The 20,179-nt window shown below is 50.5% G+C and overlaps 1 protein-coding gene across 1 annotated transcript in view; it reads left to right on the top strand.

Annotated features, from left to right (window-relative positions):
- The window catches only part of JAG1 (jagged canonical Notch ligand 1), a 36,692-nt gene that overhangs the window by 8,636 nt on the left and 7,877 nt on the right, over nucleotides 1-20,179 (top strand). The window contains exons 3-15 of the mRNA XM_066234656.1: nucleotides 1,274-1,325; nucleotides 7,012-7,266; nucleotides 9,094-9,154; nucleotides 13,145-13,275; nucleotides 13,754-13,873; nucleotides 14,309-14,422; nucleotides 15,855-15,968; nucleotides 16,581-16,694; nucleotides 17,081-17,127; nucleotides 17,457-17,630; nucleotides 18,146-18,296; nucleotides 19,058-19,222; nucleotides 19,679-19,792. Of these exons, the coding sequence (XP_066090753.1) occupies nucleotides 1,274-1,325; nucleotides 7,012-7,266; nucleotides 9,094-9,154; nucleotides 13,145-13,275; nucleotides 13,754-13,873; nucleotides 14,309-14,422; nucleotides 15,855-15,968; nucleotides 16,581-16,694; nucleotides 17,081-17,127; nucleotides 17,457-17,630; nucleotides 18,146-18,296; nucleotides 19,058-19,222; nucleotides 19,679-19,792 (1,612 nt within the window). The remainder of the gene's footprint in view (nucleotides 1-1,273; nucleotides 1,326-7,011; nucleotides 7,267-9,093; nucleotides 9,155-13,144; nucleotides 13,276-13,753; nucleotides 13,874-14,308; nucleotides 14,423-15,854; nucleotides 15,969-16,580; nucleotides 16,695-17,080; nucleotides 17,128-17,456; nucleotides 17,631-18,145; nucleotides 18,297-19,057; nucleotides 19,223-19,678; nucleotides 19,793-20,179) is intronic.

Here is a 20,179-nt window from a genome sequence, read left to right on the forward strand (position 1 = left end):
AGCTGCATTCCAACCAAGGCAGGGTCTATCACAAGATATTTTTATATTCAGCAACGGCCTGCGGTATCGCTGTGTGAGCGGTAAGCTTGCCTTGAGTTATGAATGAAGCGCCCCCCCCCCAGGCCTCGCCTTCACTTTGTAGGGGCCTCCTCTTGGTGAGTGTTTCTGGTGGCCACGGCATTATTTGATCAATGGAGGCTATTTCTGATGTATCGTTACCTGACAGTGAGTGACAGCACAGGGACGTGTAAAAGGGAAAAGGTTCGTGAGCTGTTCACTCCCCCACCCCCCATCCCCTGTGGATAGATTTCTCTAGCGCCCACGATTGCAAGAGAGTTTATTTAAAGCCCGGAGCTGTTGTGAGACTGACCTCATTCTAAATTACAAACGAAGGTTTGAGTAAAAGGGGGAGAATTTGCTAATGGCTTGGATTTGGGGGGGAGGTGGAATTCTGAGATAAGCTTGGAAGATAAAAGGTGCCTTCAGTATAATAGCTGGCACCCCGCCAGCGTCCAGAGACTCATTTAGTTAGCAAACTCTTGATTATTCTTGGAATGTTAGATCTTATTGACAGATAAGTTCATCAATATCTATAACCCTCAAATGTGTGGTTATTTCTTTCTTTCTTTTTTGTACTTTCTTCCCCAGGGGGCCTGACCCCCTGCTCCAGGCACCCCAATTTAGGTTGCTGCCTTTGTCTTGGGAGTCTCTGCACCTACCCCTCCTGCTTCCTAGAGTCACCTGATACTTGTGGGAGCCGAGATGGTCTCACACAGACAGGGCTTTCAAAGGGGTTCTGAAAAAGGAAAAGGGGGCCTCCCTGGGGACCGCCCCCCCCAGGGCCCGCAGTGTAACCTTAGCAATACCCAGCCCTCCTGGATGGGCTCCCCTCCCCCGGTACAGAGCCCTAGTTAGGTTCGCTTAGAATAAATTCTTTGTGTGTGTTTTCCTCATGCGCTAGAATTAGGGTCTGGAAAGTTTTGGAAAACTGTCGGTTGTATTCACCTATAGGGAGGTGGCATTTCCTGACAAGGATTTGGAGCTGCCAACGTGATGACCACAGTGCGCCCCCCCCCCCCCGTCCCCGTCCCCGTCCCCGTCCCCGGAGTGGGTGTTGGAGTGGGAAGGGGAATTGGTTTCACTAAACAGCAAACAGAATTTTTATTTCAGCTTTCTGGTTTTGTTCGGTGGGGAGTGCGGGGAGGCCGAGGCAGTGTGACCTTGAGCGCCGACCCCTGTTTCCGAATACTAAGTGTCATTTATCTGTTTGCAGAGGTCCTACACTTTACTTGTGGAGGCGTGGGATTCCAGTAACGACACCGTCCGTAAGTATCCCAGCAAAGGACTTGTCTCCAAGTGCTTGTTTCTGGAAGCGCAGTGTTTGGCGTACAGTGCACAGTGCCCCTCAGAGCTGGACCTGTCTTCTGGGTGCCTTTGGGGAGCCTCTACCAACCCCGACGCTGGCCCGCTGCTCCCCTGAGCAAACCTCTCAGTTCAGTCTTTTCCACAACTTCCCCTAGACCTCTTGCTTAGAATATTAAGTGGCCAGGACAGATCCCCAGTTAACTCGGTCCCTGAATATGGGACGTTGATTATCTTTGGGATAGAGATCTTAATGGTTTTACAACTTTAAAACCTTGTAGACTGCTAGAGGATCAAAGTAGTGACTTTTTAAAAGTCCATTTAAACTTTTAAGTGAGCGTTTAATCTCTCATCGGAAAGATAAAGCCGGCAAAGGTGGCGCTGGGCTCTAAAGACCGACCTTGAATTTCACTCAGTGGGCAGGTGAGCTTCCAGCTGGTCAGGGTTTCCCACACTGCGCACGACAAACCTTTCATTGAAGGGAATTCCAGGGCCTCCCAGCCATTACGCTGGCCTCGTCCCTCCTGAAAGATGACTCTTGTTTTCAGTGCGGCTTGCTTTTCAGCCTAGTGAGGGGCGAGTGTGGGTGGGGCAGCCGCAGAGGGTGTCTGTGGAAATGGCAGCAGTCTGGCCTCAAAGGTAGTCTTTGCTCTTTTAGACAGTAACTTAAAAAGACGTTTTCCCTCCCTCGCCAAAACTGCCGAGTTCCCGTTTTGTCGGCAGGGTCTGGGTCGTTGTCATTGGAAAACCCGATTCACGCTGAAATCTTAAGTCTGCACAGGAGAAAGGGTTGATCCCAATGTTGTCTTCGCCCTCCATTCTCTGGATGTCTCCTCTTTGTTTCTCTGCTTCGCTGACCCCTTCCTTGTGCTGTTGCTGCTATGCTAATGACATTTCTGCCGCTTCCTTCTCGCTTTGCCATTTTTTTTTTTTAACCGAGTCTGACAATGGTGAACGCCCAGAGTGGGTCCAGTGAGGCCCTGAAATAGGCTGGGGGGGTGCTGCTTCTAGGCTGTGTGGCTCACTGGGTCTCCTGAGGCCGTCTAGCCATTGCTGAGACCTGGTGCGTTCCCCGCGCCAGGCCGTTCGGATCACTCCTCGCGTTGGCATCCGAAGTCCAGCTCCCAGAGGGGCACCCCTGTCCCATTGACGTGTGGTGAGACGGAGGCGATGTATGACCGGCTTGGTTGTAGCTGATGCCAGTCAGGGTCACAGACACCTGTTTGTTCTCTCCTCCCTCCCCTGCCACTGACTTTGGGATTGTGTGAGTGTTAGGTCACGGTGACCTGCACACAGTGGTAACTAAGCATTGGGGAGATGGGGGTGGAGAAGGAGAGAAATAGGTTCTTCAGCAACTCCGTGCAGACATGTGAGTCTCTCCTCCATTTTAGACGTGCAGACAGTCTGATGAAGTGAACGTCTTTGAGGTTGATCCTAGCTCATTGTAAGAGCTAGATCGGGACACCTGTTAGGGCCTGCAAGGGACCTGCTGGGACTCCGTCACCCGTCACCCACAGGCCTGGGAGCCGTTCCCTGGGAAGCGGGTGTGTACACAGAGCTGCCCACGGTTGTATGCATTTTGGGGTCACCCCATTTTGGAGCTCTGGGACATATCTCATCTGTTGCTGAGGGTAGAACCAGAGCTCTGGAAGGGCACAGGAGGACTTGGGGTAGAGATACAGGACTTTGTGACCTCTACTCTTGGAAAGAGGGTGTGCCACAGAGTCACTGCATATCGAATGAGGTCAGTGAAGCTCACTTAGTGAACCCCGATGGGGAAGGTGGCACTTGGCCTCATTTATGAGTGCCTCCTTTACTTTCTTGTTCAGTCTCTTTTGATGTGTCCAAGTTATTGAATTCACATTCAGAACCAAATTTGACGTCTTCCCTCTCCAAAAGCAGATCCTGCCTAGGGCCCTTCATGGATGACTGGTACCAGCATTTGAATACCTAGTACTATAAGCTTAGAAATCTGGAGGGCAGCCTGTGTACCTCTCCCCCTCGGCATTCATGTCTAATCCACCTCCAGGTTCTGGAAATCTTATCTCCAGGGTGTCGCTGGCCACCCTCCTGCCATCTCCCCTGCCACTGCACTGGCCCAAGTCACCATCTGTTCACTCCTGTAACATAGCTGCTGAATTAGTCCACCCAGATCTGCTCTGGTCTGCCTCCAGTGCTTTCTTCATTCTCCTGCCATCCTGGTCTTTTTAGAGCATAATATTTTGTTCACCTTTACTAAGAGCTTCTGTTGCTCTTAAGACGGATCTATGTGGCCCACAAGGCCCAGCAGAGCCCAGTTTCATGATACATGCTACAGTTGTCATCCATCATATTCGTGTTCTGGTCATACTCTACCAGTTAACCTTCCTATCTTCAAATGCATCACATTCTCCTGCCCCAGTGCCTTTGCACATGCTCTGTGCTCTGCCTGGAATGTTTTGCTTTTTATTCTTCTCACCCTCTGTCCTTCTCAAGGGGCTGTTTTTCAGGAGGGCAGATGCTGAGGATGTGCAGCAACCTAAGCAGAGTTGGATGCTCTTTAGGGCCCCAAATGAGTTGCAGACATCTTGAAGCAGAACCCCGTGTTTTGGGACAGAGAATCCCTTCTCACAGCAGCTCTACCATGAACCTTCCCACGTAGAGCCTGGCCCAGACCGAACCCAGGTGCTGTTCATGTGTTGGAACATATCTTGTAAGGCTGGCCCTCCTGTCATCTGTCCAAGGTCATTTCTGTTACATTTCAGGACTGCATTCTATAAGGGTGCAGACTTCCACCCCAGAGCATATAGCTTTAGTTTATGGCCCTGTTCAGTAGACATGTAAATACAAACAGACGTACTCAAGACCAGGTTTTCCTGCCCTGTCTAGGTTTGTGGGTTGGCGAGGTCCTGGGGTTATGCTCAGACTCGCCTCTCATTACCTCCTCCTTGTTCTGCCAGACTGTTATGGGTGCTTCGTGCTCCACCTCCCTGCAGCTGAAGATTGCAGGAAGGCCCAGTAATACCCTTTTCCAGGCGTGAAACTGGACTACCAAGTGAGCTACCCCAGATACATTTATCATGCCTCTTGCTGATAGGAAGTGTGATGCTGGCGGCTTAGAAGAAGCAGGCCGCAAACTTGTTCTCTGTAACCCAGATGCCAGAGAGCACGTCAGCTCTCTGCCGCTCAGCTGTTAGGAAAAATGTGTCATGCAGGTGTGAAGTTAGTTACACGGATCTCTTAGGCCCATCGAGGATTCTGAAATAATCTTCCTGGAAATTAGTAGAAAGCATACTAAGCCATTGAAAAGGATATGTCGGCCTGCCTGCGCCTTGACGATGGGCTTGGATTCTTATCTGAGTTGTTGTTGATACCTGCCTGAGAGAGGCTTGGAAGCCTTTGAGCGCTGGCAAGTGTGTTTAAATAATTCATTTATTAAGAGCTCATAATCACATGGTAATAGCTCACTACACTTTTTAATTGAACCAGCAGAGCAAACACACAGTTAATAGAGGGACATTTTTGTCATTCTTTGGCCTGTGTTTATTTGCGCAGCTTAAGTTAGTGTTTTCTGCAAGTGGTTCCGTGCGTGCCGAGGTATAAGTTTGCAGGTATGTGGGCTTGTTCAAGGCTTGTCTTGCCCACACGACAGTCAGAGCACCCGGAGGGTGATCACCGGGGCGATGTTGGAAGCAGAGTGTGGAGGAAGCACGCCGGCATTCCTTCTCCTCCGGTCACCTGTACGGTTTGCATAGCCTTGTAGAGGAGCACAGGCCTTGGGCCTAGACAGACGGGTGTGGGTGGGTAAGAATCACAAAGACTTCGCAAGTAGGTCCTAACACGGCGTCTCTGAGGTGGCCTTGAATTTGGCAAGGCGGTGAAGGGTTGGTGCTGGCAGGTTTAAGAAAACAAACACAAGACCAGGCTGAGGGGCTGACTTAGTGCCTTGCCTCCTTTTTTTTCTTAAGTCAGAGCCAGGGAGTCAAGAGAGACAGACTCCTGCATGTGCCCCAAACAGGACCCACCCGGCAAGCCCCCACTGAGGTGATACTGTGCCCATCTGGGGCTGTTGCTCCATTGCTTGACAACCAAGCTATCTTATCACCTGAGGCAAGGCTATGAAGCCACCCTCAGCCCCTGGGGCCAACTTGCTCCACCCGAGCCATGGCTATGGGAGGAGAAGAGATGAGGGGGTGAGGGGGAGTGGTGGAGAAGCAGATGGTCCCTTTTCCTGTGTGTCCTGACCAGGAATTGAACCCAGGACATCCACATGCAGGGCTGACACTCTACCACTGAGCCAACCGGCCAGGGCCACCTTGCCTCCTTTTCATACATATGTCCTCTGAACTCTTCCTGTCTCTCTTAGACTAGAATGTAAATGGCTTCAGGGCAGGAACCACTTCGGTTCCTCCTGAGAGCCACTTGTGCTCTGGCCTGTTTTTCCTCGGGAGGCACTCTGAGAGGAGCATGATGTGGCTCAAGAAACCCCTCCATCTGTCTCTAAACCGGGGTGACTTTCTTTTTCATCTGCCCTCTGGGCAAGGGTGAAAGGTGAATTATATCAAGTCTGTTGTCTTGCTATTCAAATGCCAGCTTTAAAGGTGGTCACGTTTATGCTTTTTTAGAAAACATAATTCTACGCCTTGGCTTCCAGTGAGGAGTTTGCAAATAGTCTTTCTAAAGCAAGACACAAAACTGGAAATTATAAGAGTGATTGCAAACTTTGAATGGGAATAATGAAATTTCTTTGAGAGCATCTCATCATGGGCTACTTCCTATAATGTGTAAAAAACTTTTGCAAATCTGTGTGGCAAACAGTGCAGCAGAAAACAGGATAAAAAGAAAAGAATCGAGTGACAGTTCACAGGAGCAGATGCAAGTGGTTCTGTAAACATGGGCAAGGGTGCTCCCCTGTCACTTACATGCTAATTACAACAAGAGATACTTCTTGACCTCTCAGGCAAAGATAGGAGAGTTTGATACCATGATATTGGGAGATAGTTTCCTGTGCTGGTGGGAAGACAGGTTGACAGGACTTCCTTGGTGGTAGTTTGGGGTTCTTTGGGATTGTGGGTGTCCTCTTGAGTCAGCGCCTCATTTCTAGGCTATTTCCAACTGATCGAACCACACACACGGGCAGATATGTTCAAGAGTGTTCACTGTGGCTTGGCTTAGTAGCCAAATGCCAGAACAAACTCATCACACATATGTCAGAACTAGGTCAACTATTTCACTGTCTCTCCGGACAGTGGAGCACTATACACCCATTTAAAAGGGTAAATGTCAGGGTGGTTGCCACCGGGCACGGGGATTTTCAGTGTCTGCCCTTTTCGGTCCTGCTTGACGGAAAGGTGTGCCCTGTGCACTTAGGATTAAAAGTAGCCAAAATGGCCTGACCTGTGGTGGCGCAGTGAGATAAAGCATCGACCTGGAAATGCTGAGGTCACCGGTTTGAACCCTGGGCTTGCCTGGTCAAGGCACATATGGGAGTTGATGCTTCTAGCTCCTCCCCCTTCTCTCTCTCTGTCTCTCTCCTCTCTCTCTCTCTCCCTCTCCTCTCTAAAAATGAATAAAAAAAAAAAAAAAAAAAAAAAAGTAGCCAAAATGGGCAGGGAAGAAGGCTCCCCTGTGAATGTTGACGCCATTAATCTTTTTTTCCATTGCCTCTAGAACCTGACAGCATCATTGAAAAGGCTTCTCACTCAGGCATGATCAACCCCAGCCGGCAGTGGCAGACCCTGAAGCAGAACACAGGAGTCGCCCACTTCGAGTATCAGATCCGTGTGACCTGCAACGACTATTACTATGGCTTCGGCTGCAATAAGTTCTGCCGACCCAGGGACGACTTCTTTGGACATTATGCCTGTGACCAGAATGGCAACAAAACTTGCATGGAAGGCTGGATGGGCCCCGAATGTAACAAAGGTGTGTGGGTGTGCGCCGGGTGGGTTAACCCGCTCTGGGTGGCAGTCACTGGTCCACCTGCGGTCAGCGGGCTCTTAGGTGGAGTGAGATTTTTGGCTTTTTTCTGTGCCCTGTCCCCCAGCTGCTCACAGGGTTGGCTGCTGACAGCTCCCAGTTGCTGCTCTGGAGCACTGTCCTTGGCCAGACAGGAGCCACTCCCTGGCCCGTCCCTCCAGCTCGGTCTGAGTCACTGACATGGGGGCACAGAGGCCAGCTCCCTTTGCCTTAAATCTGCTCTAGTGATGCTTCGGCGCTCCCCCTGGGATCAGGCCGAGTCCAGACTCCAGCTGAGCCCGTGGCCTCGCTCAGCTCCTGCCCCCGCCCCCGTCCTCCTGTACCTGAGGCCCCCGTGCAGGCTCTGCTTCTCCGGAACCTGACCTAAAACCCACCCAGACGGGACTGGACTGCCCCAATGTCTGAACAGATGATCCTGTAGGAAATGACAGGCACTGAGCTCAGGGTGGCCTCCTGGCCAACATTTACTGGGCATCTTTGGGGCTGTGGCACCGTGAGAGGGGCGCGTGGTGAGCCTGCCCTCTCACACTCGTGTAGGATTGAGCCCGTCCACGGTAGCGCAGGCGCACCTCGGGGGCGCTGCGGGGCAGCTACAGAACGCCACGGTAAAGCGAGCGCTGTAGCAATCCCAGTTGGAATCGTTTTTGCTGGCGGAGGGTCTTGCCTCCAATTTGTAAAACAAACAAACCCCTCACATCTGTGAATGAAGCCCAGTAAAGAGATGTACATAAAACAAAACCAGACGCACCTGGATGAGCGTTCAGGTTCAGGTGTGCCACCTGCTGTCCCTGCCCCCTTCTACGAGAGATCAGTGACTCCTCATGGCCACAGGTATCTACAGAAATCCCCTGTGGTCTTTCTTGATGCCTTTCCAGAATGCTGAGGCATAGCAAAGTGATGGGTAATTCTACTTCACCACAGTAGGCCCTCACAGATGTGAATGTGCTCTGCGTATTTTACATAGCCTGATAGATTCGTTGAGGATAAACTCAAAAATGAATATTTGAACTGTGCTTGAGGGGCAGAGAGAGGAATTTGCAGGTCTCCTCAGCAGTACCGTTTTCCTCAATAACGAGACAAGAGTTTTAAAAGGATGGCATTTCTGGGATCCAGATGAAAGACAGACTTGATAAAATATATTTTAAGTGGTTGGTGTTCAAATCAATAACAGCTTCATAGGTTTGGCTTTTTTTTTTTTTAATGTCCAAATTATTTTTTAAAAGGAAGGAAGCAGAATTGCTTTGAGAGGATATTCTGCAAAAGCACCAACAGATCTGGCTGCTGAATTAGCCCAGTGAAGGCAGCCTGGTTCGCTCCGTCAGTCCCAGGGGGTTTTATGAGACACCAGGCATTTGGGGGAGAGTTAAAGGAGGCTGGGGCTCTTCTGAATTCCGCCCTGATGGGACAGAGTGGGTGAGAGTCGGAAGGATTACACCTCCTTTTTATTTCTTTTGTCAAGGGTGGGAACTGACCAGGGAGCAGGGTGGTTATTGTTTCAAGAGACTGGATGAAGTTCCCATTCCCCCATCAACTTGCTTGCATTTTTTTTGCCCCCGAACAGTATCATGTTTTGAGGATCTGCTAGCCTGGCCTTGAAGTTTAAAGCTGGATTCGTTATTTGGGCACCTCCCATCTTCCTCTCCTTACAATGGACTTGACATGAGATCTCTTAAAATCATGGATTTTGTAGGCTTAATGTACTAGGCCATTCGCATACTGGTGGTGGGCCAGAAATGGACAGGGCACTGATGCATCCTTCTGTGTTTTTTACAGCTATTTGCAGACAGGGCTGTAGTCCCAAGCATGGGTCTTGCAAACTCCCAGGTGACTGCAGGTAACTACTAAACTGTTTTTGTTGTTGTTAATTTTTTTTTTAAATGCAAGAAGGGGGACTAACTTTATTGTGAATACGTTCCTTCTTTGGAAGACAAGAAAGCTTAAAATTCAAATAGGCACATCCGAAGCTTATTAAATTATACCAGCTGTCCAGTGGAATGTGCACACTTCTCCCATAGCAAAGAAGGAAACTCTTGCGGGCATAGGCGGTGATTTCATGTACTAACTCTTCTGTAAATTGATAACACGTTTTTTTGTAACTTTCCCCCTTCACATGCTAATGGACTAGATGGAGGGATGTGGGTCTGCTTCTTTGCGTCTGTGTCCGCCCCCGCCCTGGTTCTCCGTCTCCCAACCCTCCCCCACTTTTCCCATCAATAGGGGAACGAGGAGCATTCTTTAGAATGGGATTAGTACAATCTCCTGGCCCCTTTGCAGGCGGGGAGACAGGCCGGTGCTGAGAGGTTAATGGCTGTGCTGGAATCTTGTCAGTTGAGCCTGATGAATGTAGACTTTGCTGCTGGCCTTTGAAGTCTGTTCTTTTATGGTCCCAGACAATGCAGAAGCCAAACCAAGACCTACCCCGACTGCTTCATGATTACAGTTTTTGGAACTTTCTGAAATGTACATTATGCTAATTTGGGAAAGACTTGCTTCAGAAAATATTGATGCTGCTGGGCCATTTTGACAAAAATCTCACAATTTACTTTGCCTCCTCCCGTAGCTTAAGGATTAGCTGATTGAATGTGATACTAACGGAGTCCTTTGAGGCCTGTCGTTTTTGCCTCCCAAGCTACCCTGGTTTGAGCCAAGGGACGCTTGCAACACAGAATCATAAACCTGTGCATCTCCAGCCCCTGTTAGATGGAGCCCGTGTCACAGTGCAGATCCTGAGTCCATAGGTCTGGGGTGTTCCCAAGTGTCTGTAGTTCTGACAAGCTCCTGAGCAAAGCTGCTGTTGCTCGTGGGACCATACTTTGAGAATCACGGTCCCCAAACTTCAGTAGTCCTAACTGTGATCCCCCACATTAACCAGGGAACTGTCAAAATGCAGATTCCCGGGCACCACCCGGGAGTGGTGTCTTCATCTGTGGGCTTGGCCCAGGAATCTGCATTTCGAGAAGCCAGCCGCTTGCTTTTGCTGCTTAGTAGACTTTGAGGACTGCTGCTTGACACTTACCTATGGCCTTTGCAACCCCACCACCGCCTCTGTTCCCCGTCCATGCAGTGGGGAGCCCTGGGCTCCGAGGCTGCGAGCTGACCTGGGAAACGAGGGCAGATAGATGCAGAAGGAAAACGAGCTGATTGAAAATGGTCTCTTCCTACACTGCAGAAAGATAAGACTCTTCTGGAAGGCTGAGGGGGTTTGCATCCTCACTCCTGGTGGCGGCGGCTGACTCTAGTGTGTGTCCACCTCCTTGAACTGTTGTAATTAAGGGTGTTCTGGAGAAAGTCAGATCAGCAGAGCTATTAGCGCCTCCCGGCCTTGCTCTGCACCCAGAGATGGGTATCAGGGAGGCCAACCATGATTTCTGCTACTGTCATCAGAATAAACACTGCGCGCATGGGAGGGCCCTCCCTCCCAGCCAGAACAACAGGCTTTGTTTCCAGAATGTAACCCTTTCTCTTTCCGAAGTCTCACCTCCCACTCCCTGCCCAGACACGCACCAGTGCCTTTATTTACTTAAGGTGCGACTTTCCCACACATCATTTGCATAGTCTCTCAACCCATCTCCTTCTCCCTACCTTGAAAGAAAATCAACACAGAACCTTCTAGTCCAGGAAGTTCAGGTTCTGTGCACCAGAAATAGTGGAAGGGAAAGTTACCTGGAAGCTTGTCTTTTGGATTATGTATTACTGAGGTGGGTTTTTGGTTTTTTTTTTCCTTTCTTCCTTCCACATGAGAAAACTTGACCAGTTCTGTCGTTCCCAATTAGACTTGGAGTCCTTTTCCTGGGTACATATGCTTGCTTTATTGCAAGCCTGCCAATAATATCAAACTTAATTATGAATCATCAAATGAAAGTCACTTCAATTTCTCATGAGAACCTTAATCATATACTATTAAACCGGGCTAACTTTGTGATGCCTCTTTTAGGGTCAGTATTTTTATTTGTTTTCTTTTGAAGTCATCCATGGCCTCTTGTGGTTCCCTTTTTTTTTTTTTTTTTTAATGCTTGGGGATCCAGCTCTCATTAATTAGGATGTGCGGTTGGGTCCTCAGCTGCCTCCTCTTTCTTTTATAAGACACTGCAGAGGAGTGTAACGATCCTTAATTTGGAAAGAAATAAGAGAAGAATATTGCTATATCCAAATCAGTTCCCTCTTAATATTTTTCAAGCCAGGAATATCGATTTTTAGTTGAATGGGCCCCACTACCACCACTCACAGATGGGAGTTTCAGTCTTTTAAAATTTCTGCCACCTTGCCCTGGCCGGATGGCTCGGTTGGTAAGGGCATCATCTGGAAGCTCAAAGGTTGTCAGTTCGGTCCCCGGTCAGGGCACATGCAGGAACAGATCAATGTTACTGTCTCTCTCCCTGTCTCCCTTCCTCTCACTAAAATAAATAAATAAACATTTAAAAAAAAAAAATTTCTGCCACCTTGACTACATTTTGCTTCTGTAAGTAAGTCATTGTTGTTTAGACTGATGTTTCATTTTTCATAAACTAGAATCCTCCGGCAGATTAATTTTAAGCCACACATTCTGGTGGTTCTTCATCGGGGTGTAGATGGCTCGTTGGTAGAAGTAAGGCTGCTGTCAGTCTTCCCAGGGATTAAGTGGATTCCCAGCCGTGGGTGATTAGCTAGTAGCTGGACCCCTATAATTTTCCCAATGCAAAGATTTGCTAGCCTGCCTCCTGCTCTCTGGAAACCAAAAGCCTTTCTTTCTTGGGGGTGCTTGTTTTCCACAGTTACAGCTGAGCCGCTTAGTGGGGGAGTCGGTGTGACTTTGCCTTTTCCCAGATCCCATTAGGGAAATGGTGGCTTCTCCCTGTCCCTCACTCACCGCACCTTCATTCCAGCACCGGGCCTTCCCCCAGCCCCCTTCCTGTTTGAGAGCTTGATTTTTGAGAAGGCAGTTAAAGTTTCAGAGGGCTTGAAACTTGAGGGGTGAGAGTGGTGGAGACCCTGCCCCCTCTCCCACCCCAGGTGAAGGTTTATGTTTGTGTTTTTGTTTGGGGTTCAAAGGCACCATTTGGCCTGAAAGAGTCCGATTAATGAGGCGCTTATAAAGGTAACTCGACTCCCTTCCCCAATACTAGATAAACTGAGTTGACCTTCTTTTTCCTTTGCAAAGTGAGAAAAAAATAACTAAAATAAATTAGCGTATGCAGCCCCTGTAGTGGGTCATAAATTATCTATGGAATTGGTTCGGAGGCTGTCGCTTCCCTCGTCCTCCCTGCAGAAACGGGGCTCGGGGATCCTGCCCTCCCTCTTTGCCAAAAGAGGTGCCCCTCCCCCTCCCCGTGTGATTCCATGAAGCCCAGTCGTGAGGCCGCTTCCTGCCGCAGTTGGTGTCTTGTTGCATTTTTGTGCGCCGGGGTCGCGACTCGCTGTTTAGACAAAGGGCCGAGCCAAGCTGCTGTGTAAAAATTGCCCAAAGTGCCGCGTCTGTGGAGACTTTCACATGGCTATTGTTGTCACCCGAGAGTCCTTCCTTTCCCGCTATGGTCTGCCCTGGGATTGATTTATTCCACCCTCCGCTCATTCCTCTGAGCCTGAGAAGAGTGGCTTTGTGCAGGGCAGCCCCGCACTGGCCTCGCTCCCCAAACAGCCCTCCCTTTGTCACGAGTCGCCTGGGAGGGGACCTTGGCCCAACTAGGAAAATGTTTGTTTAGAGGGAGCCCCAGACAAACCTTGGGAGCCTACCGTCCTGTCCCCGGAAACAAAGCAGAAGGACCCTGCGCTTGGCGGCCGTGTCTGTTTAGTGGCCCAGGTCTCCCCGCTGTTCCAGAGACTCAGGGTGGTGTGCTGTCTCCCCCAGGTGCCAGTATGGCTGGCAGGGCCTGTACTGTGACAAATGTATCCCGCACCCGGGGTGCGTCCACGGCACCTGCGATGAGCCCTGGCAGTGCCTCTGTGAGACTAACTGGGGTGGCCAGCTCTGCGACAAAGGTAAGCCCCACAGGGATGCGCCTCCACGGGATTGGGGGGGGTGGGGAAGAGGCGCGAGGGGGGGGGGGCGGCGTGGACCTCGCTTCATTATTTATTTCCTTCTGTTTATTAGTCAGGGCTTTTTGTGATGAATCTTGAATCTGTTTAAGTTTGCTTTTAATCCTCTGGTTTAGGGATTTTTTCTCCTTTTTTTTATTAAGGTATTATTGACATACAGTAGTAGTTTCAGGTATACAACATAGTGATGCGATGTTTGTATGCGTTGTGAAATGGTCGCCACAGTAGGTCTCGTTAGCCTCTGTCACCTCACCAAGTTTGTATCGTGTTACTGGCGCTGTTCCTCCTGGTGTACATTACCTCCCCGTGACTCGTTCATAACTTCCGGTTTTTAAAAGAGGCACGGAGCTAGACAGGCAGCAGGTGAGCAGTCTGTCTGTACATCTGTGAATGACCGACTTCTCTGGGGTCTTCTTGACAGACCTCAATTACTGCGGGACTCACCAGCCGTGTCTCAATCGGGGAACCTGTAGCAACACGGGTCCTGACAAATACCAGTGCTCCTGCCCCGAGGGCTATTCAGGACCCAACTGTGAGATTGGTAAGTGGTCCCTACGGGAAGAGGTCCCTACGGAAAGAGGTCCCTCTGTGTCATTTTTCTGTACACCCGGCTTTAAAAAATACACATAGGGATTCATGAAAAGATGAGCATATGCTCCCAAGTTAAGACTGAGCATTTCTGTGGGTCTTTGACGCGCCCTTCAAGTCACTCACATGTTTTGGGTGACGCTGATGAGCCCAGGAGGCAGTGCATTTGTGATGCGATGGTCCCGGGCGCAACAGGCCTTGGGAGTGTGGCTGGAGACAGGGAGATAGATGGCTTCCTTTCTTCCCTGGACATGGCAGGGTTATATCACGTGCTTGCTTTTATTTTTTTGAAACAACTTTGAGCTGGTGGCCCGGGTACGGGGAGAGAGGGTGTAGGTAGCAAACAGCGGTGTGTGTCCCTTGCTGACTGTCCCCCTGGCTTTTGCAGCGGAGCACGCCTGCCTCTCTGATCCCTGCCACAACAGAGGCAGCTGCAAGGAGACCCCCCTGGGGTTTGAGTGTGAGTGTTCTCCAGGCTGGGCTGGCCCCACATGCTCCACAAGTAAGTCTGAGTTTTGGCGTGTGTTCTTTCTAGAGGGTCACTGGGTTGAGGTACAGGGTTGGGTCAGACACCTGGGCTCAGGGTCCAGGGTGAGGTCTTGCTGAGGGTCTGCCGTGGTGTGGGAGGGGATGGTTGCAGTCTGCAATCTGGTGGGGAGTCTGCCTTGAGCTTCTAGACTATGCATGTGGAAGTCCCTCCATCCTCCCTGCTAAGTGAGCACTGTGTCCGCTCCTGGAAGAAACTTGTTCAGGGTGCAGCTCCTAACATTGCATGTGCTCCCTGGAGCTCTGCCTTCTCCAAATCAGATCATAGAAAGTCTCCCTGCAGGGGAGGTTGTCACTACTGGATTTTGTCATGGGGGGGCAGGTGGCCCTGAAAGAGTGAAGGAGCCACCAGATTTGACTGTACATCGGAACCACGGGGTGCTTGACGGGACAGTTCTCCGTGTCCTCTGGTTTCCTGGAATTGGGGAGTTCATATTCTTTAACACGTTCATAGATTTCTGAGGTGCAGCCATGCCTGAGAACTGCTGTCATCAGCATGCTGAGAATAGCAGGCAGCATGTCTGAGGATGTGGGTTCTGGCGTCCACCCACCACTTGTAGGACTCTGGCCGGGTAACTTCCCCATGCCCCGTTTAAATGGGATAGTAGCTACTCCCATCTCCTAGGCTTGTGAAGACTCCAGTGAGCGAATTCACAGAGAGAGCCTGCTACCTCAGAAGTGGGCAGTAGATGAATGGTTAAGGAGTCCTCTATAGTGTGTAGTGCAGAAGTGAGGAGTGAGCCCCCCTCCCCAAGGGTGTGCCATTTGGGATAACTCTGAGCAAACACAAAGAGTAGGGTTTTCCACAAGTAAAGAAGAGTTAATCTTTTTCCTTAGTTCTTCTTAGCTACCTGTGAGCCATGATGAAACTTTTTACGAATAACCAAAGCGGGGTGGAGGAGAATAATCAAAGGAGCCCTGGGCGGGTGGCTCAGTGAATAAAGTGTCATCCCAGTGTGCTGAGGTCATGGGTTCAATCCCTGGTCAGGGTACATATGAGACGTAGCCAGCGAGCGAGTGCCCAACTGAGTGGAACAAGAAGGTGATCTTTCTCTCTTCCCCCTTCCCCTCTCTCTCTTCCCTCTTCCTTTCTCTCTCCCCCCCCTTCACCCCCCTCAAAGAAATGGAAAAAATTAAAAAAAAAAATAACCAAAGGTCCGATGCCCTGGGGATCCAGCTGGCTCTCCCTGCCTGCTTAGGTTGGGGATTAAGTGATCTGGGGCAGTGGGGGATTTAAAGCTAAAATCGGGCCTGATCGTCATCGGAGCAGTCACTTAGAGCAGGTGTCTGGCTCTTCACTGAAGGCCCCTCATGTGGTATTAAAATTATCTTAGTTATGAAACAGATTGAGATTAAATTGCCAACCCTCTTTCATTTTTGTCATACAGACATTGATGACTGTTCTCCAAATAACTGTTCCCATGGGGGCACCTGCCAGGACTTGGTGAATGGGTTTAAGTGCGTGTGCCCACCCCAGTGGACTGGCAAGACGTGCCAGCTAGGTAAGAAAGTTCCTGCACCAAGGTTGGCTTTGCTAATCAGAGCTGCTAAATAAGATGAGCATGTGGCCAGCGGCGTGAGTTTGCGCACGTCACACTGAGGAGTAATTTATTATCAAGCGTCCAGCCAGCGGGCCTGGGAGAAAGCACTTGAATGCAAATGCACTAGCTCTTTTAGGCCCTGTGGGAAAGTTGTGGGACTCCTTGAACCATGTCAATCGTCTGTCCGAGGAGTGTTCAGCTGGGTTCCGAATGGGGATGATCTCATGAGGAATGAGCTGTCTGCATTCTTTTTGACACATTTAAATCCCGGCAACTAGGCTGTGCCAGGTTTTGCACAGAAATGCCTGGTGGCTTTCTGCTGTTCTGCTTGGGGCCCCTTGTTCACCAGCAGCCAGAGTTATCAATTAGCATTCCTTATTGGATAATGACTAAGGGAGAGAGGGATCAGATGTTCAAAATAGAGAGAGCCTAGTTATCTGTTATTTAGCTTAGCTTATTAAAATGTGTCCTATTTCACACATACTGTTGGGACAGTGTTTTGGGGAGGCTGGGGGTTTGGGGGGGCGGCTGATAAACTTCCATTCTTTACTGCTCATCCTCGTTTTCTTTCAGATGCAAATGAATGCGAGGCCAAACCCTGTGTCAATGCCAAATCCTGTAAGAACCTGATTGCAAGCTACTACTGTGACTGCCTCCCCGGCTGGATGGGTCAGAACTGTGACATAAGTGAGTGACTGTTTGGATCTTCAAGAAACTTGGGTGTCGAAGGCAGCTGCCCATCCACAGAGGAAAACCTTGTGGGGGTAATATTTCAGGAGAGGGAGCGATCTGTGCAGAAATGAAGGCATGGCTTTTATCAGGCTCATTAGCGGTAAAGGGGCCATATTCTGATAAGATGGCTAAAACAATGATGTGAAGTTTCACTCGCTCAGTCTGGAGGAATTAGAGAGGGTTCCACCCAGTGCAATAACCTTATCTCACCGGAAGCACAGGGGAAATCTGATTTGTAGAGTTTATCTGCTTGAGCTGAGAAGTCTTTTCAATTAAGCCCAATTTCAATGTAAATTGCCTCTTTAATATGATGGCTTGTTTGGTTTTGTTTTTTTCTTTAGACATTAATGACTGCCTTGGCCAGTGTCAGAATGACGCCACCTGTCGGGTATGTAAATCTCTGCTTAAATCAAAACCTTAATGATCGACAACCAGTTTAAGATTGGGAGAGCGCTATCCCTGTGAGATTTTTAAAATGCAGGTGAAAAGTGAGTCTCTGGAAGTTTCCCTTGGGCTCATGTTACCCCCAGCCTCCTGGGAGTCATCTTGAAAGTATGCACGTAGGAATTCCTCTCCCACATTTCGTGAGGCTTGGCATTTGGCTATTTCAGTGAATCAGCTGAACCACAGCAGTCAGGCTCAGCCACCAAAGCCCTGTGTTTGTGGCTACATAGAAAAAAAGCATGTGTTTCTCCCCCCCTCCTTCTCCTCTTCCAGGATTTGGTTAATGGTTATCGCTGTATCTGTCCACCTGGCTATGCAGGCGATCACTGTGAGAGAGACATCGATGAATGCGCCAGCAACCCCTGTTTGAATGGGGGTCACTGTCAGAATGAAATCAACAGATTCCAGTGTCTGTGTCCCACTGGTTTCTCTGGAAACCTCTGTCAGGTGAGCGGGGCGGGAGCCTCTGGCCAGGTTTTCACAGGGACCTCTCTCCTGCTCCACCCCTTCCTTCTTCCTCTCCTTCCCTCCCCTGCTTCATCCTACCTTCTCTTCCCCCTCCCCCACTTCCCCCTCCCCCACTTCCCCCTCCCTCCCCCCTCCCTTCCCCTATTCCCCTGTTATCTCTGTGTCTGCAGCCTCTGTGAAATCTATTAACCTCCCATTGACCAGGGGTCTCTGCTGACCAAATGCTGGTGGAAAGAGATGGAGTGATTTTCTTAGTACTGTTGAGAGCCTGTCCATTTCATCCTCCCCCCAAGTTAGCTCTCTTCCCCCTCTGCCCTGTTTTGTTCCAGCGCCTTCCTGGACAGTCCCTAGGACATGGCCGTGTACTATGCAGGGTGTTGTGACAAAGGCAGGTGAAGGGGTCAGGTTCCAGCGTCTGCTGCCCCGGAGACGTTATAATCACACCTTTTGTTTTCCTGTTTCCTCACCTGCTGCCCTGCTCCCGGTCCTTGCAGCTGGACATAGATTATTGCGAGCCCAACCCTTGCCAGAACGGCGCCCAGTGTTACAACCGTGCCAGCGACTATTTCTGCAAGTGCACCGAGGACTACGAGGGCAAGAACTGCTCCCACCTGAAGGACCACTGCCGGACGACCCCCTGCGAAGGTACCTCCCTCCCCACTTGTCTCGGCTCCTTCATACTCTGAGAAGTCGTGTAGGTTGTGCTTGGGAAGTCTGAGCACGTGGAAGCAATTGAGCTGGGCCGTCGGAGGGAGCGCCGTGTCCACAAGGAAATGTACCCGGCAGTCCTGGGCCGGGGTGGGTCGACGGGCAGCACTGGCAGGAAGACTGGCAGTGCAGATGTCCTGTAGCTGTGCTGTGGTATGGCCGCCACAGGCCACGTGGGGCCAGCGGAGCATTAAGAGGATGACAGGTGCAAGTAGAAGCTTTCGTTTTACTCGATTTCAAATGATATAGATTTAAATAGCCCCATGTGGCTCGTGGCCGCTGCAAGGTGACACAGCCTCGCAGGATCTAGTAGTATGTCCTCCAGCCTTGCCTGAGCATGACGAAGTAGGAAATGAAGCTTGTTCTTCCTTTAGCAAGCTTCTGCCAATGAGATAGATGTCAAAGGTCGGAGGAAAGGGGCCTACAGACAGGGGGACTTCTTAGCCCCAGAGGGAACAAATGCTTTCAACAGACTAACACATTTATAAGACCTCAGTCTGCCTGGCATCTCAGTGGTGTCACGGCGAGACAGGTCATGTTGCCAGAGTCTTGGCCCCTGAGGTGCCTTTTGATTTCTTACCCTCGTTAGGCAGAGCTGCCTGTCCCCGAGAAAGAGGGCTCGGCGTCCACCCTGGGCTTAGGAATGCTGTATCTTATGGGTCGATGGCCAAACTCTGACCCCGAGTTCTGTCTTCTAGTGATCGACAGCTGCACAGTGGCCATGGCTTCCAACGACACACCCGAGGGGGTGCGGTACATCTCCTCCAACGTCTGCGGCCCCCACGGGAAGTGCAAGAGCCAGTCCGGAGGCAAATTCACGTGTGACTGCAACAAGGGCTTCACCGGAACGTACTGCCACGAAAGTAAGATCCCCGCCCCGCCCTCTGCCCGGCTCAGGGAGCGTGTGAGTCGGGATGGTTTGGGGATGGTTTCCGTTGAGACGAGGGATGGTCCACCTCAGACGTAGGACCAAGCTCTGTTAGAACTCACGAGATCGCTGGCGCCCCTGAGCTGTCTGTAGGGTTATTTTAGGATGTTTGGGGATCGTACTCCTCTGGGTGGTCCCACTTTCCGTGGACATTTCTTCCCTGTGCCCACTGAGCAGCTCAGCCCGGGAGGGTGCTAAGTAAAATGGATGCGGCGTTCTTAGAGAGCCCTGCTCAGTGAGCTGCCTGTTGATGAGTCTGAGAAACAGGCCTGATGGAACCAGAATGTCGAGCGACCAAAGGCATTTTCTCTCAGGCGGCAGCCAAGACAAAAGAGCCTGGTTTGACTTGTCCGTGATTTACCTGTTTTTTTCCTTTTGCTTCCTTTCTCAGATATTAATGACTGCGAGAGCAACCCCTGTAAAAACGGTGGCACGTGCATCGATGGCGTCAACTCCTACAAGTGCATCTGCAGTGACGGCTGGGAGGGGGCCCTCTGTGAGACCAGTGAGTCTGGCCTGGCCGCCACAGCGGCTCCGGCGGGGTGGCGGCGCGGGGGGCACTAGAGGGGGCCTTGCCTTTTCATCATGGGAATCTCCCAAAGGAAGAGCACGGTGGTTCCCGCCGTGGGACAGCAGTGCCTGGGTCCTGTCTGTGTTGGTTAGGGGGAGGCCAGCCGAGCGGGAAGGGGATCAGATTGCGTAATAGGGATATGTATCCCCGCGGGCAAGGAGAGGAGTCCTCTCACTGTTTCGATTTTTAATTTTGTGGGAGTGACAGGCCTGCCGCTGGCTTGCTTAACTTGTGGCATTAAAAGTAAGCTACTTGGGGCGTCCTTTGCTCCTGGCAGGGGAGACGGTGTTGATGTCCTGGGGCTGCTCAGTGGGTCTCGGA

This window comes from Saccopteryx bilineata, chromosome 6 (genome assembly GCF_036850765.1).
Source record: "Saccopteryx bilineata isolate mSacBil1 chromosome 6, mSacBil1_pri_phased_curated, whole genome shotgun sequence".
In the NCBI taxonomy this organism is placed as follows: domain Eukaryota; kingdom Metazoa; phylum Chordata; class Mammalia; order Chiroptera; family Emballonuridae; genus Saccopteryx; species Saccopteryx bilineata.